The 25312-nt window shown below is 35.9% G+C and overlaps 4 protein-coding genes across 6 annotated transcripts; 1 reads left to right on the forward strand and 3 right to left on the reverse strand.

Moving 5' to 3' along the window:
• Positions 1-1358: 1358 nt before the first annotated feature.
• On the forward strand, positions 1359-6003 carry LOC120267029 (oligopeptide transporter 3). Its single transcript, XM_039274707.1, has 6 exons — positions 1359-1936; positions 3100-3197; positions 3842-4411; positions 4514-4769; positions 4883-5065; positions 5182-6003. Exons 1-6 carry the CDS (start codon positions 1466-1468, stop codon positions 5800-5802), a joined length of 2199 nt encoding a protein of 732 aa, XP_039130641.1. The 5' UTR covers positions 1359-1465; the 3' UTR covers positions 5803-6003.
• A 569-nt stretch (positions 6004-6572) lies between these two features.
• Positions 6573-17070, reverse strand: LOC120267126 (transcriptional adapter ADA2-like). Of its 3 annotated transcripts, none has more exons than XM_039274829.1 (13): positions 16905-17070; positions 15891-15946; positions 15052-15224; positions 12329-12394; positions 12078-12203; positions 11924-11999; positions 10397-10460; positions 10252-10310; positions 10030-10095; positions 9040-9262; positions 8346-8556; positions 7327-7668; positions 6573-6924 (listed from the first exon to the last, which is right to left on the reverse strand). In XM_039274829.1, exons 1-13 carry the CDS (start codon positions 16955-16957, stop codon positions 6718-6720), a joined length of 1722 nt encoding a protein of 573 aa, XP_039130763.1. In that variant the 5' UTR covers positions 16958-17070; the 3' UTR covers positions 6573-6717. The 3 variants fall into 3 exon arrangements, with proteins under 3 accessions (XP_039130763.1, XP_039130764.1, XP_039130762.1); XM_039274830.1 differs by having other exon boundaries at positions 11939-11999; positions 15052-15233; XM_039274828.1 differs by having other exon boundaries at positions 15052-15233.
• Positions 17071-18055: 985 nt separating this feature from the next.
• Positions 18056-19019, reverse strand: LOC120267609 (glucan endo-1,3-beta-glucosidase 4-like). Its single transcript, XM_039275284.1, has 3 exons — positions 18817-19019; positions 18404-18661; positions 18056-18299 (listed from the first exon to the last, which is right to left on the reverse strand). Exons 1-3 carry the CDS (start codon positions 18893-18895, stop codon positions 18265-18267), a joined length of 372 nt encoding a protein of 123 aa, XP_039131218.1. The 5' UTR covers positions 18896-19019; the 3' UTR covers positions 18056-18264.
• Positions 19020-20018: 999 nt separating this feature from the next.
• Positions 20019-25003, reverse strand: LOC120266878 (vacuolar protein-sorting-associated protein 11 homolog). The gene is made up of 5 exons (XM_039274527.1): positions 24730-25003; positions 23836-24009; positions 23399-23722; positions 21539-23317; positions 20019-20989 (listed from the first exon to the last, which is right to left on the reverse strand). Exons 1-5 carry the CDS (start codon positions 24949-24951, stop codon positions 20618-20620), a joined length of 2871 nt encoding a protein of 956 aa, XP_039130461.1. The 5' UTR covers positions 24952-25003; the 3' UTR covers positions 20019-20617.
• Between the last annotated feature and the right edge of the window lie 309 nt (positions 25004-25312).

Genomic DNA, 25312 nt, shown 5'->3' on the forward strand with positions numbered 1-25312 from the left:
GGATATGATCTGGATGCATGCCATTATATATATATATATTGTTTTTAAATTTTGTTTCTTATATAATATTCTCCATCTCTGTACGTGTAGGGACAAGGACTCTATTTTCTTCAATTATTTGCCAACATCTCATTATTATTATTATTATTATTGCATGTATAAATTTTTATGTTAGACTGGTTTTTAAATTAAAAAAAAAAAAGGAAGAAATATCCAGCTGAACCGAACCAAGTTAATTGCATGGTCAGAGAGAAGGGTCAGATTAAGGGTGGGGCCGTGGGGGGTACCAGTACCAGATCGATGAGGTCAACAAAGACGACTTGTGAGTCAACGTCGAACGCAATGGTCATTGGTCAGTGACAACGCTTGGTTGGAGTGAAGGACCACATACACCCAATCCACTCAAACGTTGCCCGGTGGATCACCTCCACCATCACCATGCTTTTCTTTAAGATTAGCGCTGGTGGGCCCCGCAGGAATCCTTCATAATCAATCATGCTGTTACTGTTAGACTGTTTAGTCGTTGTACAGTATTGGAAAGATATATAGAGAAAGAACGCCACGTTTGATGGCAAGACTAGTCGATCATAAAGGACGTGGCAGTACATACTGGCCCCATTAGAACCCAATCACACCGTCCGAGAGTCTCAAACCGATCCAAACGTGTGCCGCCGTCGCGCACCCCGTGACCACCACGTTCTGCCCAACCCGGAGCCTTTTCTTTCACACTCCCCCATCGTGCTTCTCTTAAATGTCCAATATACCCCTGCTTCTTCCCCTCTCTCTCTAAATCATATATATATATATATAATTATAAAAAAAACCAATGATAAATAAATTATACAGTGTGTGTCTACTCTATATATTTATGATGATTGCCATTGCCCATCGGTGGTCAGATCAACATTAGTCCCTTAATTCATTCAGAGTCTTTGGTGATGGCTGCTCGTGACCACTCACTCACTCACTCATCCATGGACTACTAACAAACAAGCTTAGTCTATTTCTTTCTCTCCACTTTTTGACTCCAGACTCATGACAAACTAAATTATTTCTTTCAGATCTCTGTGTCTTTTCCTCCTCCTCCACCCCAAAGATTCCTATTCATTCATGTCCATTTCCATCACTCCCACAGTCCCACCCCATCTTGTCCTTTAACCTTACCTCTTTATTATTAATATTATTATTATTGGTGATTGTAGTTATTCATTGATTAACAAGGGCAATGTGGTCATTTACGTGGTATTTTCTCTTTGATAAATAAAATAAATTAAATAAGAAACACTCATCAGCTCTTCTTCTTCTTCTTCTTCTTCATTGCTATTATATGATATATATATATATATAGCCTCACAGGCAGCACTCATCCATATTCCATATCCCATATTCCAGATATATATATATATATATCTACTACTACTACTACTACTACTAGACTAGACTAGTATTGCAAATAATTAATTAAATGGCTTCGAAAGCTCCGAGCGAGGAGACGGAGAGGTGCCCAATTGAGGAAGTAGCCCTAGTGGTGCCGGAGACTGATGATCCCTCACTTCCAGTGATGACATTCCGGGCATGGAGTCTGGGTATCACCTCCTGCGTCCTCCTCATCTTCCTCAACACCTTCTTCACTTTCCGGACCCAACCCCTCACCATCTCCGCCATTCTTATGCAAATCGCCGTTCTCCCCATCGGCCGCTTCATGGCCGCCACTCTTCCAAATAGGCAAGTCACCCTTTTCAGAATTTGGACCTTTAACCTAAATCCAGGGCCGTTCAATATCAAGGAGCATGTGATTATCACCATTTTCGCCAATTGTGGGGTTTCTATTGGGGGCGGAGATGCTTACTCCATTGGAGCCATCACCGTCATGAAGGCCTATTATAAGCAAACCCTAAGCTTTCTTTGTGGCATTCTCATTGTCCTCACTACTCAGGTCAGGTTCTCTTCTCTCTATTATTTCATCCCTTTTTTCTTCCTTTCTTTCTTTCTTTCTTTCTTTCTTTTTTTATTATTTATTTATTTATTTCTTTGCTGGAAATTTTGATTTTTGTATATATATATATATATTTATGTTTTGTTTTTGTTAGTTCCTGAATAGCATTTTCAATAAATTTTTATTTTATTGTAATTACGGATCTATTTGTAAAATTTGCTGCTTTTTTTTTCCTTATTTTTAAATGGTGTGGTTAGGCTTTTGCTTAGTTAGTTTCCCTTCTGTTTTTTATTCTCTTAATTATATTTACAACATGATGGCAAGTTTTTTTTTAGTTAATAAAATTATTTTGACTAATTGCTGTACGATGAGCTTTTACCCTGTTAAATTAATTTTAGTTTTCCATATATATATATATATATATATATTGGCAAAATGAGCAAATTCTGGTTAGTCAAGTGGAGTTGATGCTTCATGGGTTCTCATTTTTGGCTCCTCCAAGCTTTCACAGAGTTTTTCATATTTTCTTTTGGAAAATATTTACTTCTTATTTTCTCCTAATAGTTTTTCAACCTAATGGTTTATTTGACCATCTATAAAAAAAAAATATTATTTTATTTACCCCCCAATCTATTTTGATCTGTCGTTTGTTCAGATTAAAAAAAAAATGTTAATTTTTTAATTTGATTCAAATGAATATATATATATATATGCTTTCTTTCCCTGGAGCAATCAAGATGGTGGACAGTATTGTTAAGTGAATGAAAGGACTATTAAGTTGGTGGCGGGTGGCGACATGACATTCCTGACATACTACATTCTTTTGTTTGTTTTTGAAGAAATTAGAGGTCTCTTGAAAATTAACGCACGAGTTCAATCATCTCAGAATTGTTCAATCATTCTTCCTTTGACTATGAAAAGAAACCACCAATCAATGCTCCTTTGAACTAATATCTAATTTTAATTGACAGATGTTGATATGGGATTAGATCTCCATCATATCCAAGGTTTTAATTGTGTTTAAGAGGTTTCAAAGTCTATATAAGTAAAATAAAAAATCAATAGACTATATATTGATTTTTATATCCAGAACTAACCATGATATCAAACTACTTATCTTCATTTCTTATTCATTATGTTTTTGTTTTTCTGTATTGGTGCAGATATTGGGATATGGATGGGCTGGAATGCTGAGAAGGTATCTGGTTGAGCCTGTTGAAATGTGGTGGCCTTCTAATCTTGCTCAGGTTTCTCTCTTCAGGTCACTTCTCCTCTTCCTTATTTTTGAGATTATTATAATTTTGTCCTATCTGCTTGTAATGCTTGCTGTGGTCACCCGTTACACTACACTGAGATATATTGTCATATATTTATGACTAAATTGTCATGAAAAACAAAACAAAACAAAACAATACAATAAGAATAAGACAATAAGTAACTTGGCTGTATAATTATGTGGATAAGGATTTTTTGATATCTAGTAATCTAATGTTAGTTACAAGAGCATATAAAGTGTCATTTTTAGTGCATGTCTTTCTCATGGACAAAGCTAAAAGGTTCTTGTGAAAGTCTTACTAGTTACTTGTTAGGCTTCCTTTTCTTCTCCCCTGCTTTAGAATGAGAATATTCAATACTAGAGAATGCTGACAAAGAATTAAGTGATGGGGAATAGTCATCCTTCACCATCAAAGTTAATGTTGATACTTGATACTTGATACTTGATAAGAAGAAGAAGAAGAAGAAGAAGAAGAAAAAGAAGAAGAAAAAGGTAGATGCTGAAACGAGTGTTGGTTATGGCTTGTGATTGTTCCAAAGCTTGGTCATAATCATTTATTAAAATGTCATATAATTTAAAGGCTAACTAGTACTTATAACAAGAAGATTGACTGACTCTTGTTGTCCCAGGGCTCTACATGAGAAGGATGCCAAGTCAAAAGGACCAACAAGGATGCAGTTCTTCCTTATATTCTTTGTGGCGAGCTTTGCTTACTATGCTCTGCCGGGCTATCTCTTCCCCATGTTGACCTTCTTTTCATGGGTGTGCTTGGTGTGGCCTCATAGCATTACTGCTCAGCAAATAGGATCAGGTTATCACGGTCTAGGAGTTGGTGCTTTCACTCTGGACTGGGCTGGCATATCTGCATACCATGGCAGCCCTTTGGTTACTCCATTTTCCTCCATTCTCAATGTAGCTGTCGGTTTCATAATGTTCATCTACATTATAGTTCCTTTGTGCTACTGGAAGTTCGACACTTTCGATGCTCGGAAGTTCCCCATATTCTCCAATCAGCTCTTCACCACCACAGGGCAGAAGTATGATACAACCAAGATATTGACACCAGACTTTGATCTCAATGTAGCAGCATATGAAAATTATGGGAAGCTCTATCTCAGCCCTCTGTTTGCACTGTCTATTGGTTCAGGTTTCGCCCGGTTTACTGCAACCATTACCCATGTCTTACTCTTCCATGGAAGGTTGTATATAATATAACTAAATTAATAATTAATTTGCTTGTTTCCATAAGACTAAACTTAACTGATGATATAATTGTATTTAAATGCTATGCACTTGTGCAGTGATATATGGAAGCAAAGCAAGTCAGCCATGAGTTCTGTGAAGCTGGATATCCATGCCAAGCTCATGAGGAATTACAAGCAAGTTCCTCAGTGGTGGTTCCTTATCCTTTTAGCAGGAAGCATAATTTTCTCACTGTTGATGTCATTCATCTGGAAAGAGGATGTGCAGCTGCCATGGTGGGGCATGCTCTTTGCTTTTGGATTGGCTTGGGTGGTTACTCTTCCCATTGGAGTCATCCAAGCCACCACAAATCAGGTGGGGCGGGGCTCTTGTTCTTACTTCTTATTAAGCAAACTATATATCTATACTTAACATTCATCTGCTGTTACTGATGAAATCAAAACATGGATGTTATGTTGTTCACACAGCAACCTGGGTATGATATTATAGCGCAGTTCATGATTGGTTATGTCCTCCCTGGAAAGCCCATTGCCAACCTCCTGTTCAAGATATATGGACGCATAAGCACTATCCATGCTCTGGCCTTCCTCTCCGACCTCAAGCTCGGCCATTACATGAAAATACCACCCAGATGCATGTACACCGCTCAGGTACTTTAATTAATTTAAGTTATTCATTTTCTGGTCAATGCATTGCTGCAGTGAAGTGTAGCATATATATATATAACACATAATTATTATTATTATTATTTTTGACTACTTTGCAGCTTGTAGGAACCGTTATAGCAGGGATTGTGAACCTGGGTGTAGCATGGTGGATGTTAGATAGCATTGAGAACATCTGCGACGTGGAATCATTGCATCCTGATAGTCCATGGACTTGTCCTAAATACAGGGTCACCTTTGACGCTTCAGTAATATGGGGGCTCGTTGGTCCCGGTCGGCTTTTCGGTCACGGCGGGCTGTACCGAAACTTAGTGTGGTTGTTCCTCATTGGAGCAGTGCTACCAGTGCCAGTATGGGTGCTCAGCAAGATATTCCCTGACAAGAAGTGGATTCCCCTCATCAATGTGCCTGTGATCTCATACGGGTTCGCCGGCATGCCTCCGGCGACCCCTACAAACATAGCAAGCTGGCTTATCACCGGAACCATCTTCAACTACTTTGTGTTTAAATACAGGAAGAACTGGTGGCAGAAGTACAACTATGTGTTGTCAGCTTCACTGGATGCAGGGACAGCGTTTATGGGGGTCTTGCTCTTCTTTGCGCTCCAGAATGAAAACAGAAACTTGCACTGGTGGGGTGCCAGCGAAGTTCTTGATCACTGCACACTGGCATCATGCCCCACCGCACCTGGAATTGCCGTCAAAGGATGCCCCGTGTTCTAGGGACTAGAGCAATATAATAATATTTTTATATTTTTATATTTATTTGAACATCGTAGTGTGCTTACTGCTGCTTAATTGGTGGTTCTCTTCTTGCATTCTGTGCCTCATTAATTAGTGGTTCTTCTTGCATGGAGGAGAATGTACAGTCTACAGCGGCTACCTTCCTTTGTCCTAAATGCAATAACTAGTGTTGGCATGACCCACCTTTGTCCTAAATGTAAGCTAGGCTCAGCAAATATATAATCGAGAAAGCACAAAGTCCCAGAAGCCAGTTTTTTTTTTTCATAAAAACCGTCTTCCTTGGTCTGGTCTCTTTCTCTCAAAATACTGTTTTTTATTTTTTATTATTAAATAACCTGCTACCATTTAATTTTAAATTACTAGATTTAAGATAAACATATTTAATTTTAATTTCAGACCCTTTACAAGCATCACGGACCCTGAGCAATGTTATTTTATTATTCATTTGGAAAGTCCAATTTATAAAAACGAAACTAGTTTTCAATTAAAACCAATTTTCTCCTAATTTCTTATATTTTAATCTCAAAGTAAAAATCCATACATATATATTGTATATTTTCCATCTCCACTTTCATAGTTTCATGCATGTAAATACATCTACATATATTAACAACAGCACTCCATGATTTTAATGTTCAAATGCAAAGCATGCGCACAAGGCTCAGACACACATATATACAGCATCAAACAAGCCGGGTATCATATGACCACAATGTGACAAACTTTATATAAATAACATAACTCGAGCATAGAAATAGGAACACAAATTGATTATGCATATAATTAATGGTCAAAACATCTATCAAGGCTCTATATCTAGAGATGGCACAAAGCAAGATGAGATAAAACAAATAATCAAAACATTAAGGGGGAGGGATGATGATCTACAACAAATCACACTAGTTGAGATTCATCCAAGTGACCCAACTTTCTAATCACAATATCATAAATCCTATCTACTTTACTTGGGTCTACCTTGAACAGATGATGGGCATCAGATTTTTTCAGAAGAGCACCTTTGAGTATTTCCTGCACCAAAACCTCCTGAATCTTAAGGTAATGGCTTGGGAGTAACCTGCTCTGGCAGCATAATTGTTGCTCCTAAAAAGATCATGAAATATCAGTAAACATTTACAGGGCACCTTCAAACAGAGACAACTGATTATTTATCATCTATGTACTGTGCTCTATGCATGGTGATCAAGAACATACAACCCTTGTTATCATTGAAATGCACAAAGATTTCAAATTCAAGATTGATAAGTGAGAAGATAGTTTAACAAATTTTAGCCTTCAACATTAGGGCAGGAAAGTCGTCAATCTGTGAGTCTGTGACAACCATAGCAATGGTTCTATCTTCTTGGAACAACTTTCACAAACAGGATACTTTAGTTTTATCATGAGATGAAAGTTCACAGGATAAGAATAGCTAACAACACAGCAGTCATGAAAAAAGCATACTTAAAAACTGAACGCATAAATTGCTAAAGAGGAATAACTTACCGTTTCATTTAACAAATCCGCCCCAGGAAGTCCGGTGATGTCCCACTCATCAAATGATTTTGGTGTAGGATGTCCCATAGTTGCAGAAGGTGAATCCTTACTGCTGCTGTCAAAACCTGCACCTTTTATTTTATGGCTATCAACAATATTTCTGGGGCTTCCATCAGATTCCAATTTTTCTCTGCTCATGGGTCTGCCTGCCTTTTGAGGCAGCTTACTAGCTGTAACTACCTGCCCACTTTCCTTTGTTTTCTGAGCACTCATCTCCAACTCCCTTTTCCTCTTCTGCTCAGTATACAGTTTCGCTTCAGCAAGTGTACGGCATCCAGCAGCACGGCATTCCTGAAAACCATACATGGATGAAACAAACTATACTCAAAAACATTATTCATTAAAAAAAAAAAAGAAAAAGAAAAATCTGCTTATAACTGATTAAATATCATTAAACTGGTTTAGAGGCTTAACACTTGTACAAGAACCATGCTGCTATGCAAACTTATGAGCTGGTATTTTTCTGATCATGGTAGTAACTTGGTTAAGCAATCTACTCATGCAGATTTCAGGATGCACAGGTGAGTTTTGTTCTTTCACGTAGCGCTTCACTACAGAACTAAACTCAACTACATGCAACCCTTGCAAACAAGATTAACAGGGAGAGTTGCATGGAATCTATGAAACCCATTAGTGGATAGAGATATTAATCTAACAAAAGTAGCTAATTAAACTTCACACAATTAATTGAAACCCATAGACTCAAAAACCCACAATTATGCAGTAAAAAATGATAAAACCAACAATTTTGAAAGACAGCATGCATGTCTTCTCACAACTAAATTTACAACATACAAAATAGAGAACACGGAAGAACATGTCATTGACAAGAGCCTCCACATGGAAAATAAGCAGTGAAAAGATAGGAAAAACTGAAATGCGGAATGCTAACTCCAAATAATAGCCAGTGAAGATCTTTTGGGCAGTAAGCATGTACAGGCTAAGCAAGCAGTTAAAAGCATTCACACCTGAAGCTCTTGAATTCTTCTTCGAATTTTGCGCTCTTCAATAACACTTCTAACCAAAGCCTCATGCTCTTCTTGTGATTGAAAGCGCATAAAAACCTTGTATCGCTGATACAATTCTCTATCTTCAATCGACAGTTCCTTCTCAAATGGATTGGGATAAAGCAAATTCCTTTCCAAGATGAAATCCTTACGCCTTTTCCTCTCATCAAGCCTATATCAAATATATATATATATATATATATAGCAGATAAGTATGGAAACCAAAAACAATACCCTTTAAGATAAGATCTGATATGTGGAAGTTTGTTTGCCATTCTTTCTTTAGTAAAACCTAAAAGCATCTATTTTGATTTATTGTCCAACAAAATGTTCTAATAGTGCATAAGCCTCATAAGAATTAAATTCATCTATGGGATATACACTAACTTACTATTAAAGCAGTCGAACCTCATATTAGTTGTTGCTCAAAATCTCGATATTTGACATGACATCATTTATAATTTATACACCTCACAGCGGGGTATGACCACCATAAAAATTGTCAGCATTGCATTGGTTATTCAAATAAACTAAAAAAATATCCCTACAGAGAACTTATGAGATTTTACACTGACAGAATTAAACTTTTGCCAACCATAACGCCTAAAGCATGATATACATAAGTTTTAAGATCATGAAGATGGAACCCACCAACCTTGATAAATAAATACGAAGCACACGGAGTTTTAGTTCACGATCAGCTTCCGAGTCATTTTCCTTGAACTCCATCTCAGCCAGTGATTGCTCCGCATCATTATCATATTCAGGATCAAACTCCTGCCGCTTGGGATTGTATCCACTTAACTCAGTCATTGAAGGCCCTTCATCTCCAGAATACTTGGGCTTCTTGACTCCAACACTCCTATCTAGTTGAGGATCTGCGAAATTAAAAGTACCAGCATAAATAATCTAAATATTCAATTCCAAATCTCAAAAACATATCAATCCTTATATTTTATCAGTAAAGTAACACAAACTTCAAAAACAGTCTCTTTCCAACTAGCTGCATAAGTTGCTGATTCACATCTGCATGAGATTTTGATGACAGAAAAAAGACGTAGGCCAAACTCAGCATCAGGAAACAACAATAGAAACAAGGCAATTCTATGATGAATAAATACCCAGGGCTCACTGCAAACTCCAACTTTTCATCTCAACCACTAATCCAACTAATGTTTCATTACCTACAATCACCCAGCTTCTTCGTGATCTAAATAAGTCTTGCACATCATTGTGGATACTTAGCAATGCATTCCTAGATTTTCCACCATAGCAAGAAGCAACACAAATCTAACCCTTATTCCTTTTGCCAGAAAGAAGGTTGATAAAACAACCAAACTAAACAAGAGGGAAAGAGAAACATTATTATTGCAGAACAATGTGGTATGCATTTGTGAATCATGAGAATAGCTAACATGCCATAAAAGAAAATGTCCTTTGATAGATAGGTAAGGGAAGCAACTCAAAATACATAGAGTAGAAAGGCAAAAGTTGATTTATGAAGAAACAATAAAACATTCATTTACTGGTCATGACTGCAGAAAATATTGACTTCAATCAGAGAACCTAAAACCTCACATTAAATAAATCAATCTAATACAATAGGGATTAATGAAATAAATTTAGAAGAATGTTACAGCTACACCTTCTGTTTTTGATCCATCAGGCCCATCCTTGGACATACCCATGTTAGAAGCCTTCTTACTAGCACCTGCATATGGTATAAACAGTCATGTCAGAAATTAGAAATCTCGACCTTTACTTTACAGGTGGATTATTAGTACAATTATATACCGTTTACAAAATCACTAACACAAATAAATCATCTATTTAGCATAGAAAGGTTAAAAATTGGTCCTCGCATTACCAGCACCTAGGCTTGAGGGTGACCGCCCAGCTGAAGCTTCCCCACTCAGATCTTCGACTCTATGGAGCACAAAAGATGGGAAAATACTCAGTACAGAATCTTCCCATTAAAAGCAAGCAAAAACACTTAAAGGAAGCTAGCACACTTGACCCTTGAAGGAGAGAATGGAGATTCTTCTTTTGGAGTGACATCACTGAGCAGAGAAATTCCTGCAGAAAAGCCAAAATGTAGCACATGGTACATAAGAAAAAAAAACCCTCCAAGCTAAATGTCTATTCAAAAGCAACAATGACAATACGTATTAATATTTCTTAAAGAGGTTGATTCTAACAAATTTAACATATCCAGGATCATACATATAAGATAAATAATATGGATCCAGGATTTAGTTTGTTCACTTATTACTGCAAACTGGGATTTGGGAAATACATACCCACATAAGAAACGACATAGAACCAGTACACTATATGCTAACTTATTATTGTAAGCAGTTACTTATGGAAGCACAAACACTGTATCAGTAAAGAAACAGGAGAAAATAAATTCACTTCATGGTGCCAATCGACAATTGTGGATACATACACACATCATAGACAAAATTGACCCAGGTTGTAATTTGCTCACTCAGATATACATACATATTCTCCATAAAGCCTAAACAATATGCATATGGAGTTCCACAAGTATGCTAATTACCAAAACTTTCATCTTCAAATACATGTATCAAACCAAAATGGCCTTTATATTAACTTATTTTTCAAATTATATACATACATGGACGCCATAGAGCCTAAACAGTATGCATATGGAGTTTCACAAGTATGCTAATTACCAAAACTTTCATTTTCAAATACATGTATCAAACAAAAATGGCCTATATATTAACTTATTTTTCAAATTATATACATACATGGACGCCATAGAGCCTAAACAATATGCATATGGAGTTTCACAAGGATGCTAATTACCAAAACTTTCATTTTCAAAAACATGTATCAAACCAAAATGGCCTATATATTAACTTATTTTTCAAATTATATACATACATGGACACCATAGAGCCAAAACAATATGCATATGGAGTTTCACAAGTATGCTAATTACCAGAACTTTCATTTTCAAAAACATGTATCAAACCAAAATGGCCTATATATTCACTTATTTTTCAAATTATGTTATACAAGACACCCATTTCATTGCCAATTAACAAAACCATACCCATGTCAAATAAATCAGTGTAAAATGTACAAACATATCTAAGATACATCAAATTAAATCCTAAAATAATATTCACACAGTTACTTTTATATAAAGGCTACTTGGCACAGCTTCACATAAGACCTCAACATGAAAGATGAGGCTTATCTTTCCATTACTGGTCAGACAATCCGATAGTCTCACACTTAACTAAAATGCATGAATGCCCAGAAATAACTGTGCATCTATAATCATCAGAAACAGACCATTTGTCCTAAATAAACTTTTCGAGCATACAAACAGGGATCATGTTTCTTAAATTACTAAACTAGAGCAAATAATGGCCAGAGTTAGTTGCAGGCACCAGCTAAAAGAATAAATGAAATATGAATAATAAACATGAGGATGATATTGAAAATGAAATTACAACTGAACCAAAACACCAAAAGATCACAAGAAGAAAATCCCTACACACCTTTCTTGCCCTCACCTTGCACTTTAGCCATAGCAAGAAGCTCTTTTCTATTCTTCCCGTTTACACGAGACATATCCTATGCAACATAGAAAACATCAACAAAAGAACTAGGTGGCTTGCATAAAAGAACTTAAATAAAGTACAAATATAGCACCGGAAGAGGATAGCAAGGGGAGTTCATGTATGCTGTTGTGTAATGCTCAATGCATTGCGTTTTGCTCTTGGTACCTACATGCTCAGCAACTTCGGTCCAGTTACCAAGTCCATACATTTCAATACCCTAAAGTCAAATAGCATAATCTGTCGGTCATCCTTGCAATTATTGTTGATGTACAAGAAAATTACAATTGTCAACAAAATGCCAAGGATCTGATCCCAAAATCTCAAGCCAGAGAATTGATGTACCTCTAAAAGCAGTATTTCCTCATCTGCATTCCAATCTGGACAAATCAAGGGAAATGACAAGTTGTCCTGTTGGAAAAATATAAGCAAAATGAATCTATCACAGGAAAAAAAACTGACAAAAAGAGGTATCGGAAGAAACAATTCTCAAGAAATGTACAAAAATCATAAGACACTAAATGAAGTTGATTTCACATGAGACTAAACTGTCCCGGGTTGCTTCGTTGCGCCCCACCCCGCCAATCCTATGTTGTACTTTACTTGACTCTCCCCCGATAGCAATTGAGTAACTAAATATTTTATTACCAAACAAAAATAGAAATGAATATAACCCTAAAAATATTGGAATGTTGCAAAATTTCCAAGGATGTAATGTGGAGTCCTAAATTGTCAAATGATTGATTCAAACAATCTGGTAATCCAGATTGGTGGAGTTTCAAGATTCATATGTGACATAAATTTTAGCAACACATTAAACAAATTTTTTTGTCCAACATGAAAAAACATACATGATCGGAATCCTAGTCCACTTCTTATCCATATTAGTAAGGACAACCTGGTTTCTAGAAACCTCATCGTCTAAATTGTTCTTTATCTCAAATTGATCTCCTATTAAATTTAAATTAGTTCTGTATATGAAACAAAGGTAGAAGGATTCAATGAAACGGTGACCCCGCATTAGATTTTATTCCCTTAAATCAGATGTTGCCACATCAGAAGTTTTTCTCTCAATTTTTCTTTATCATATAAACCCATAAACAGTAAGCATGAAACCCCTTCCCTTTTCCTTTTCCTTAAACCCTTAATTGTAAATTGGGGGAAGAGGTTGGGGTTTACGGTTTAGGGCTTGGAGTTTAGGATTAGTGTTTAGGTTTTTAGAATTTTGGGTATAGTATTTGGGTTTAAGATTTTAAGGCTTTAGATAGGGTTTATAATGATTTATAATTTTTAGAATTTAGGGATTTACATGGTTTGAATTTAAAATTTATGGAAAAAAAGAATTACATGGATGATTACATGGATGCCAAGTTGGCATCCCCGGTGTGAAAACTTATGACGTGGCAATCTCTAATTGAAGAAGGATAAAATTTGGTGTGTGTCAACCTTTCATACAATCCTTCTCCTTTTTTTGAAACAAAGTTGAAGCAAGATAACGTGTTCAAATTTAAAATAATACATAGAATATCTAAAGATTATTTTAAGATTCTAACTTTGACTGAGATCTTAACAAATAAAATATTTTTTTTTTTCCAACTTTCCCGGAAAGAATGGAAACACTTCAAACTTACCTCTATCTTTTACAATGGAGAAATTTAACTATGGATCATATTAGAGTATATATTATTTAATTTAACATATTTTCTAGATGATGCTAAAATGACCTATCACAACATGAAACAAAACTTAATTAGAAAATCATTTTAAATATTTGCTCAAATTTCAAAGGATGATTGAATAGTTATTTGTAATTTTTTGAAGTTACTAAATTTGAGATGCTGGACTAAACCAACCATCCACAATTCAAAAAGTTGAATGCATAAGAGATGATAGCCCGATACCGTCTAGGAAATTGAGGAATGAATTGACTAAATTTATATTAAAAAAATAATTTGGTGTTAGGTATTGTTGTTCTTATTTTAATTCAAGTATTTTTTTTATCCTTAAGCATGAGATTAGCTTCAACATGAATATGATATGACGTATCTTGATACTTTAATGGGGGAGTGTTTGTTTCACGGACTTGGAGGATGAAATATGACTTCATCACTTCCTCCACTGTCCACCTTGAAAAATGAGTGATGTGAATATACAAATTAGAAATAATCGGTTTCAAGTTTTATATTTGTTCAACCAAATATCTCATATTTACATTTACAACACTCTTTAAGACAGGCTCCTATATGAACCCATTAAATTAATCTTAAATTCCTTGTGATGACATTCCCATATTCCTAAGAATCCTACTCTATAAATAAATATTGAAACCCCATTACCAAATGGGCCTAATGAGAATTTATAATTTTCAGAATATAACTAGCATTTTTCAGTGAAGAAAACCATCATGTATATCTTTCTACATTCCTCAGAAACCAGGAAAACTACAGGATTGTAACCTTATTGAGCTTTATTTATTAATTGCACCGGCTTACTTTTCCCAATAGTTTGCCAGATTTTGCACATGTATTTACAGAGAAAAAAAAAAGAAAAAATTACATATGCAAGTTATATACTGGGCTATATAAACAAGAGTATCCCCAAAAATCTTCCCTGATGTCAAATTGGCCTCTAAATTCTTTATGATTGCAAACACCCGTATGAAGTATTTTAAACACTTTAACTAGCTTGCACTAGTTCCCTGCAGTTAACTACACATGAGTCATATGGCATACTAAGGAATAATCTCATGAGATTGGACAATTTTTTCTTCGCCCTTACAATACCAAGTAACCAAACTAAGCGGTAAGGCAAACTGAGACGCTTTCAAGTATGTTTTGTCAACTTAGTTAAGGACATCCCAATATGTGAAGAAAAGGAGTCCAGTTATGGGCATAATTGGTAGTGAATTCAGAAAGTAATTCACAAATAATTCTAGATAAAAATTTATGCTGTGCAAGATTGATAATGACAAGTTCACCTGGTGCTTGCAAGATAAGGGACCTATTCAGACAATAGTAGGTACAAATAACAAACAATAAACAGAAAGAAGTCACTGTAAATTTACCAACCATAACCCGATAAGGATGATTGCTTTTGTGTGGGGTGACTTCAGCACCCACTGAGAAGCACTCCACGCAAAGATCGAAGTCTGGGCATTTTGTGCACTTTATACGGATCTTCCCTGATATGTCTTTATTGCAATAATTGCAATGATACAAAGCCTTTTTCCCTTCATTAGGTCCTGTACCTCCTACCAACAACATAATGGAATACAAAGTTAAAGAAATCCAACCATTCCCAAAACTAAAACAATACAATTTTTTTGTCAGCGCACACAATAATAATAACATTAACATTATTAACAACAACAACAACAATTATTAAAAAAAAAAAATAGTCCAAGGAAAGCAATAATTACAACACAATTACAAATGTGTTGGCCTTCTAATAAGTAAATATCTTTTCAGTCATCAAATGTGAAACAATGGCATAAATAAGAGAAGCTCATAGTAAAAATTCTTATGGGATATCAGCTTTGCAAGATAAATTAACTTAAAATCATAAATCTCAATTAAAAAATTTAGGAATTTCCCATAATTAACTAATCTGTCGGCCACAATAAAATTACACGCTGTTCACTTATATTGTTCTAACCACATAGTGTTTCTCTTGCAAATCAACGTCTCAGCCTGGATGACGAGCATAATAAATCCATCATTAGAAGAAAACGCACAATAGTTAATAATCTATTCATAGTGATAACAAACTCAAAATTTTGCTAACAAAGTTCAGTTCTCAAACAAAAATAAATAAATAAATAGTCTGTGCTCCAAAAAAACACTACATCTGCTCCTAGCTGTTTACTTTGTTAACGTATTTTGTTCAATATGAACTCATGATAACAGACCTGCAACCATAGGTTCTGTTGCTTCACCAGTTGAAGTAGCTCTTCTTCTCTTGGATCTGCAAAAGTAGAATATGACAAATTTTAAACAAAACTGGACAATGGTAATACATTAATAGCTATAGAGACCGATGGCTCTTAGGAACTTAAAAACTTATTAAAAAAAAAAAGTTAACCTCATGTTTAATAAGTATGAAGTGCTTTGAAACAAAAGACACTAATAATACGACGTAAATAAATAAATAAGTAAAAATTCCACCCTTATTTTTTTTTCTTCCTTTTTTCTTCTTTCTATTTTTGTTTATGTATTTATTTATTTATATATTTATTTGAGAAAAAAATTAATGCTAAAAGAGCTTTCTCTCACTCCTAATGCTCCAAAAAGACAAAATTATATGGGGTCAAAAACTCTTTATAAAACACTTGCCTATGGTCAAGAAGCAACTATTCAAAAATAAAGCCAAGACACACTCTTAAACTAACATAGTTTGTTCTCAGTTATATACCTATTCATCATCAATTTTAAGTAGAGAACTTTCATCCTAACGTCTACTTTTGCTCCATTATTCAAAATAAACACGACACTCCCCATACAAATATTTTCTAGATAAATCTCTCAGCTTTAAAACTTGAAAGAACAGTTCAACACTGAAACTATAATCTTGATATCATTTTGGCAGAAGGAAATCAAGAACAATGACAAAAAAAAAATACCCAAGCAAAAGAAAGCAATTTCGACTCCACATCTGATTCACCACACCGCAAGACACCACAACTAAGAAGTGAAAAACAAATAAATTCCAAGAAAAATCGGACAAAAAGTAATCCCAAAAATCCTATAATAAAGAAAGGGTAAGTAAGGGCTGGAGAAATTCAAAGCCGCTGTTTGGAGAATATATATATTTAGCGAATTGAGAGAAACACTGGCCCCAATATAAACTCTGTCGCGGCATCGAAACCACAGAGAATGTCCAAGAAACGAAGAATTGAAGAGGGTGAGGGGGGAGAGATGCAGACCTTTGAGTGGCATCGTCGTCGGTGGAGTTGGGGACTCCGCGAGAGCGACCCATCGCCGCGAATGGAGCCGGATATCCGAAACCCTAGATCAACTTTAGGTCTCCGAGGTCGGGAGGTGAAGGTGATTTTGAGTCATCAGCCGTGCGTGTATGTGTATGACGTGTCCTAATGTGAGGCACCTTTATTTATACTCTCCACTTCTCACATACCACATCCATGATCCATCACAAAGATGGATAAATCTCTAATAAATACAATAAATAAGTTTCTTGTTTTATTGGATAAATATCTAAACAAAATAAGTGATTTTGTTTTATAGTATTTTTAATGTGATGATTAGTGTAGTGAGAACCTAAAAAATCCATAAATTAAAATATATATATAGGAGAAAGGGAATATATATATTTATTTGACGAATGTAAACAAATCATAAAAAACAGACATAACGTGTAATACTTGTAAACTTAACAATACATTGATTCAATGCTAAAAAATTAAAAGGTCATAAGCACTATTTATATTATTTTAAATTCAAAAATTTTCAATTAATTTATATCAGAAAATCTTATCTTGAAGCAATCTCTTCAATTGACAGAGGCTATTAACATTACATCCACACTCCAATGATTTTTTGTTTGATTTGTGTTTGACACTATTAGGTCTAAAACATTCTTCATTAATTTTTCTCTCTGCTTATCTCTCTTTTTTATCTTTAGTGAATAATGACAATCCTACATGATAATTTGGTGCATTTGGATAGAAATATATAAACCATGTGCCTTTGAACACATTTCTCCAACTTCATGATAATAACATTGTGAATCATACATTAGTGAATTGATTTGTTAAGAGAAGTGTACAAGAGTGAGCCTCCACTAATTAAGCATGACCCCAGGTTCTTCATCAATAGTTTGTGCCATGACTTTAGTCATATAAATCGTCCTTTTTATGTTATTATTGTCTTTAGCTTTATTTTGTGTTGAATGTAGAATGTAGTTTATTAATAATTTTAAAATACACACACACACACACACACACACACACATATATATATATATGAGATGTAATTAATCGATGAACAGTGAAAGATAATTTACAGTGTTTGAGAATGCATATAATATTCATAATTAATTAAAGAGGCAAACTATAAATTCCTCATCAAGAAACATGATTTTGTCCATTGTTCAAGAAATACAAGTAGAAACACCACACTCTGTTATCATCAAGTCAACACAAGATAATAACACCCAAGTATGATGACTTGTTGCAAGGAAAAGTAAACCACCAAAGTATACATCATTGCACAACTAATAAATAGAATTGGATGGAGAGAGATATGGCCCCCTAGAGATCTCCTCAATCAAGGAAGTGTCTCATACTTGCATGATCCATGACCTGCAATATTCCAACATGATGAATATATAATTGCCATCAATCCATGCATGCATATATATAAGTCAGTGATCAAACATATAAATATCTTATATATTTATACATACTTGGATCAAGATCAGTGACCATTGCAGCAGCATCAAAGTAGCATGAGCCACCTTGGTGCTTGTATTTTTGCCAGTAGCTGTTGAAGGCATAGGAGGCATGGTCCTTGAGAGTGTTGGGAACAAAGCACTCTTTGTTCTTCTGGATCATTTTGCAATCAGCTCCACCAAATCCACAAGCCCAGTCAAGTGCCTTTTGCAGCACATCATCCGGTGTTTGTTCATCAGCCACACACCAATGCTTCTCTTCATTCGCCGCATCTGTCCACACATGCATGCACACATCCAACTATTTATGATCCCTCATAATAATAATTTTTTTTTTTTTACAACATTATATATACATAATATCTAATTAATAAAAAGATCTGATAATGGATAATTAATAACAAAATGACAGAGCTTAACTTGATTACCTGATCTTGTTGTAATTAGCAAACAGAGTAGCAGCAGGTAGAACAATAGTGGTAGTATCTTTGCAGAAAGGTTGGTCATTGATGCTTTGATTAATAATATCTGGTTCTTCCTTCTAGCTAGCTGTTGCTCCTGGTTGAGATGTAGAAGATTGACTTATATATGCAATCAGATTCAGAAGAGAAGGCTACTGGTTCCGGGCCACCGCTAAAAGAAAGAAACCTCCAACTTTTTTCAAAGTAAGTCCAATTGATGTTTGATTCTTTACTTGATGCTGAAAGCAAACAACCACTTGACTTTCCATGCTGTTCCTTGGGGCAGACAAAGAGCTAGTGTATACTCTCAAATAGAGATCACACTTAACTTATCATGGAATGGATCCCAAGGGAATCCAAATCTTGGTGGCCTTTCCTTTTCTCATTTAAGCTCCTTTAATCCTTTAATGATTCTTATGGAAATTTCTAGTTGTGGAGTTCACCACTTTCATTTTCAAATAAAGCATAGGTTTGGAAGTAAAGACACTTACCAGCTATCTTATTCAATGAACCAACAAATCAAGCCTCTTGATGAAGAAAGCTAAATCATTCATTCATTCTCTCTCTGTAAATTTAACTGATATTATTATTATGTTTTCCTTTTTTCTAGATTCGCTTCGATGTTACCACCTCACATTTTTTTTTTTCTGGAAAAGCAGCTGGCCTGGATTGAGTATTTTTGAAGCCAAATCCAGATGACATATAAAAAACAAATACCATATTATGGGCAGCAGTTCATGGTATATTTTGGTTTTGTTCTCAAATGCCACATGATGTTTTGCCCTGCAGAGAAAGCAACCGTGTCATGTTATAAAGGAAGATTAGACTCAGAGCAGGAAAGCAGTTATGATGAGTTCTCCACTCCAGCAACTAACTAAGCTGTAGTGGAAGAAAGCATGCAGCAACTAGGAAATAATTATTATTGAGAAGAGGATGGGTCCAACACATTACTACTATTGCTTACCACAAGCGTTTGGTCTTTCTGTGTTCAGTTATAGTGGTTCCATAATCCATAAACATGCTGTTCAGTGTTTCATTATTGCCGTTTGTTGTTTAGGAGCTTGGGCTTGCTGTCAATGAGAACATCCAAAAGACTTTATAAGGAAAAGTTGATGGGTGAGTGCCGGCTATCCCAGTGTCATGATATCAACATCTAAGAACATACGATCAACAACACAATGATACTGTAGTTATGAGGAATAAGAAGCAGTCCCAGACAAACTGATCAATAATTAAAGAGTGGCTGCAAAAAATGAAAGAGGGGGAAAAAAAAAAGGGAAAGATACAACAATGACAATATCACATAACCATGATAATTATTTGATTTACATTTCCTCATCCACAAGAAATTAACTGACAGGACAGGACCTCCATTTCTATCTAACATCCCATCATAAGCTGCGAGAATTACAAGCAAAGGACTGCTTAGATACAAACCAATCTCTCAGAGAACTCTTTGCTTTTCATTAGCGGAGAAAACTAACAAATTGAACTTTCTTGTATCACTTTGTTCGACAAAATTTCCAGCATCTACTCTTAACTGCAAGCAATGAAAGGCTGCCTTTAATCCATCTTCAAAGAACTGTGTAAGCCAGAACTACTGACAAGCAGAGAAACAGGTGACCAATCACAAGATCATAAATGACACCACCAAAGATTTCAAAATCAGTCAACTAAAAAAGCAAGATTGCTTGATGGCTTCACCATGTATTGACAATGATAAATATAGCACACACCAACACAACACTTAATCCAAACTTGGTTAAGTTCAACTATCGCCAGACTGGAGGACCTCTGGGGGCTTAATAGCAGTTTTGCTCAATATGCCCTTGCCAAAATATTCAGCAATCACAGAGAAACCATCCTTTGAGTTTTTTACTTGCTGAAAAAATAGTTCATGATCTTTTGCATTTTGCTCCAAGTTCCGTTTGGTTTCTAGAACAGACCGGATCTCTGGTGCACATTCTGGGCATTCCTTCTCATTGTCACCAAGGCAGCGAAGGTGAAACGAATGCATGCACATGAAATGGACAGCAGGTAGATCGAGAGTGAATGTGCAAGCTGTGCACTTGCTAAGCTGAAAGATTCTAGCATTAGTCCTGAGATCCTGAATTTCCTTCTTCATTAAAGCAGTCTCGTCCTGCACGGCCAGGTATAGAATGAGATAGATGAAAATAGCAACACTGTTTCATGTCATACAAATATTGCAAACACATGGTTTAGCAAAATTAACATTGAAATGTGTCCTGAAAGGGTTATAGCTTCTTGTTTTGCAAATATCCCTTGTGAGCAGATGATGGCAACATCCTGACATTTCTAAGACATGAACTGACCATTATCAGACATAACCCCTAGAAGTACCAAAGCTATGTTTTTAAATCTTTGTTCCATGAATAAGAACTTTTGTATTGCATGTGTTTTTAAGCGGATGAACGAAAGGTTGCTGCTTCCGTTGAGTATAGAACTCGTAACAGCTTACCTTTAAAATTTATGTATCACTTTCGCAAATTTAAACTGCAATTTTCTGGTGTTTCCCCTAAAAACCTACCTATAATAACTACTGAAGATACATTTCTTTTTCCAAAAACTCATTAGTGTACCTACTCTATTACTAGTGTTCTGGTTGACAAGCGGTTGAAGCAGTAAACCAAGAAAACATAGTAATTGGCAATGATCTCATAAAACTAACCTGGTACTTCTCGATAGCCTTGCGGTCATCTTCAATAAGCTTTGATTCTTCTTCAAGTTTTCGAGCAATGTAATCCTTAACCACAGAGAGTGTCAAGCAGGGATTCTTGGCTAGCGTCTGAAGAACAATAATCGGAGGCAGTATATCATCCCTTTCAATGTAAGTCAAGACCTCTCTTACTTCTTTGGAGCAATCCTCTCCAAGTTCACCAAAGTACTTCAAAAGGTCACCCCAAAGAGATGGGTCCCCACCCTGGGTTGAGTCACCCAGCTTTCTGCAGCAAGCTATTAATCCTTCATGGTCATGAACCTGCATATAGCAGGCAATCACTTCTTTGTAAAGTTTCATCTTCTCATACAAAAACAATAAGCCATCTTTAAATGCATTCATTTCACAAAGAATAACAGCTAAATCAACATCATATAGAGGATACTCCATTTCAGATGTCCATGCACTCTTCAGCAAAGCCAGTCCTTTTTTAAATCTTTCCAGGCGATCCTTATCTTTCTTAACATCCTTAATGTCAACAGTTGACTTGCCCTTGCTCTCTGCTGAAGAACCATTAGCCAAATATTTTGTACTTCTCACACTTTTGTCACAATCATCACCACCATTTTCTTGTGAAATCGATGGAAATGTCAAGGTACTTGAAAGGTATAGCTCCAACAGGGTGTTGTGAATTTCTGCTTGAGCAGGTGAATCTTTAACCTTGGCAGTATACTTTTCCAGAAAATCCATGAGAGATTGCGGGCTATGAACAAAAATGTTGATAAAATCAACAGGGGATGGCAGCAAACTCATGTGCACACCATTGGAGACCCTCCTCTTTCTTGATTCCTCGTTCTCAGTGCAAAGCCTCATTAGTATATTAATAGTTTCAACTGGCCTATGTTCTACAAGGATTTTACCATACTCTTTCACAGTGACACCAGCTTGGTTGGGTTCAAGGCTAGAGATATATTCCAGTGCTTCCTGGTATCTACCCAGGTCTTCAAGTAATATCTTCAAATACCATTCATGCCGTTCAGCTTTCTTTGCAACATACATTGCATGCTCATGATACCCAGCTGTCCGACAAACTCTTATGGCAGTTTCAACATCAAACTTGTGGTCACCAACACTATCATCACCTTTAATGAACTTATTGAGTTTTTCTACATCCTTCAGTTTTGTATAGCAGTTCAAAAGAAGAGTTGTGTGATCTTTAGAAGCCAGCCCTCTTTCATGCAATTTCTCCAAGTAATTAGTAAGATTGTAGATACGTTGTGCATCCAAAAACTTCTGAATCACATATGATGGTTCAAGATGGCCAATAGTGTGGATATATTGAGACATTGCCTCATCATAATCTAGTTTCCCATATAAATGATCACCGTATTTCCGAAGTACTTCAGCGGTGGCTGCAGCATCAGCTTGTTGACTCTGAACTAGATTGATTGCCACTGTATACAGATTCTTTTTAAACAGCATATCCAATTTACTCTCCATATCCTTTTCGCCGATGCACAAGATCTTTTTGTCATTCATTATAAAAATTATATAGCCCCACTCACAAAGCATATGTGAAACTTCTCCAAGCACCATACTGTGAGCAATCAAACGGTTTTTCAAATCATAAACATTGAAGGTGTTTTTGTTGCTCCTCTGATCTGCAATAACACATAATAAATACCCACGAAACCAACCCAAGAATTTCTTCTCGCCTTCAAATGCCCAGCAAGGACCTCTTCCATCAACTTCATAGAAGTATACAGCTTCAGGACGACCAAGTATTAGATCCTGGTTGAAGTACCAAAATACAGATTCAACACAAATAAGCTGTAGTAAAAGAAGAAATTGAAACACAAGTAATTCACATACCAGACGATCACTCATAATAACAGCTTTCGTGTCACATCCTATTTGGTCTAGAGTCTGCCTCTTAGGTGGTTGATCATGCAAATTGAACAGACTTACAGAAGTAGGAGTGACAGCAAACAGTTGAAGTGCTCTCCCTTCAACCCGGAAACCTAGCCCATTGATTGAAGAAAGGCTATTGTCCGAAGAAACCTCCACCTGCAGCGTGAAGCGACTGATACGCTCACGTGCAATATCACCCTTGATGCAATAAATTGAACCATTTTCCAGACCAATGGCAATCAGTAATATTGGAGGAGCTTCCTCTAGAACTAAAAATGATGCTATCTGTGAACATTGAAGTTCCATAACCCATTAGAGATAAATTATCTGCAGTCCCATAACAAAACATGTGTAATTATTGCTCATGAGGCAGATTGATAAAATTTAATAGACTATACCTTTGATTCAGGAAATTGGTTTGTGAATATACGCAAGATCTGGAGACAAACAGGACTTGTCATGCTAGAACCCTCAGGCTCCATCTTATCAAGGTCAAAAACTTTTAAGCAGATGGAAGATAGCTGGGGAGATGTCTGCTCTTCCTCTCCAACAGTAACAAGGTAATTGCGTTGCTAATTTAACGAGAAAAGAAAGAGAATGTAACATGAGGTGAAAAGTGAGTTTAGCTTAGAAAATAAAATTCAATCTTTCTCATTAAATCAATATGAACTGCAATATGCGAATGTTAATCAGATGGCAAGTGCAATGAACTAGCTAAAATGAGGAGATGAATCATGTCTATCAGAAAAACTTTTATTGGTGCACAGATGCATCCTCATAATGTATTATAGAGGAAAACTCATAGTGATTAATAACTCAAAAGAAACTTTGAGCTAAGATGCAATCTTTCTTTTCCCATAAGAAGATGTTGTCAACGGCCATGCCTCAGGTCATGGATAAAAGGTTTCCCCTTTTCATTCATGCAATAACGATGTCAACAATAGGGCTTTGCTTGGCCCTATTTAGCAACTAATGTTGGATGAAAATGATAAAGATGACATAAAATAATGGTAAAGGTTTGCCCTTTCGTTCATGCCTAATATGATTTTTCTACAATTTTGATCATCCTAGAAACAATCTTTTCCCTTCCGAACAAAAATTATAAAAAGAATGAGAAAAAAATAATCTTGGCATGTACAATCCTAATGCAGGAGAAACACGAAGCATACAGTTGAGTTAGATCCAGAAAAACAAAACAAATTCACACAAAGCAGACAACTTGGACTCTGAAAAGAAAAGGGAAAAAATAAAAAATAAAAACATCAAGATCCAAGGTAGAGGCGGGGATATACCTTGAGCTGCTGGAGAAAGAGGACGGAGGCAGCGTGGGCCTGGAAACCATAGAGGAGCTTGAACCCCCGATCGATGAGGCTGACAGTACCGTCACCACATCCGACGGCGATCCTACCCCTTCCGCTAGAGCAGCACTGGATGGTTCCAGTGATCTCGGCGGAGATGGAACTCTTGCCACCGGATTTCTCCTCGAAGAACTCGAACTTCCTCCATTGATACATCTCCGCGAAGGAGAGAGAAAGAGAAAAGAGAGCGAGAGGAGCAGAAGAAGGGTTCTTGATTGAAATTGAGAAAAAATTTTGCTTTAAAAATGCTAATAAAATAAAATATTATTAACAAATCAAAGTTAATCTAAATTAAAATTCATTTCGAATTTTTTTTTTATGTAAGTAGCAATTAAAATTAAAATGTTATTGTGAAATAAAAGCTTAATTAATTATATTGTTGGAATTCTATTTAGGTAAAATTACTGTTCATCACTTGTCATTTTCAAAACTTCCCAAAAACCCCCTCCAACTTTTGCACACTCCGGACAGCCCTCCGTTATATTTTGCATTCTCTTTAACCCCCCGCCGTTAAGTT

Source organism: Dioscorea cayenensis, chromosome 8 (genome assembly GCF_009730915.1).
Source record: "Dioscorea cayenensis subsp. rotundata cultivar TDr96_F1 chromosome 8, TDr96_F1_v2_PseudoChromosome.rev07_lg8_w22 25.fasta, whole genome shotgun sequence".
Lineage (NCBI taxonomy): Eukaryota > Viridiplantae > Streptophyta > Magnoliopsida > Dioscoreales > Dioscoreaceae > Dioscorea > Dioscorea cayenensis.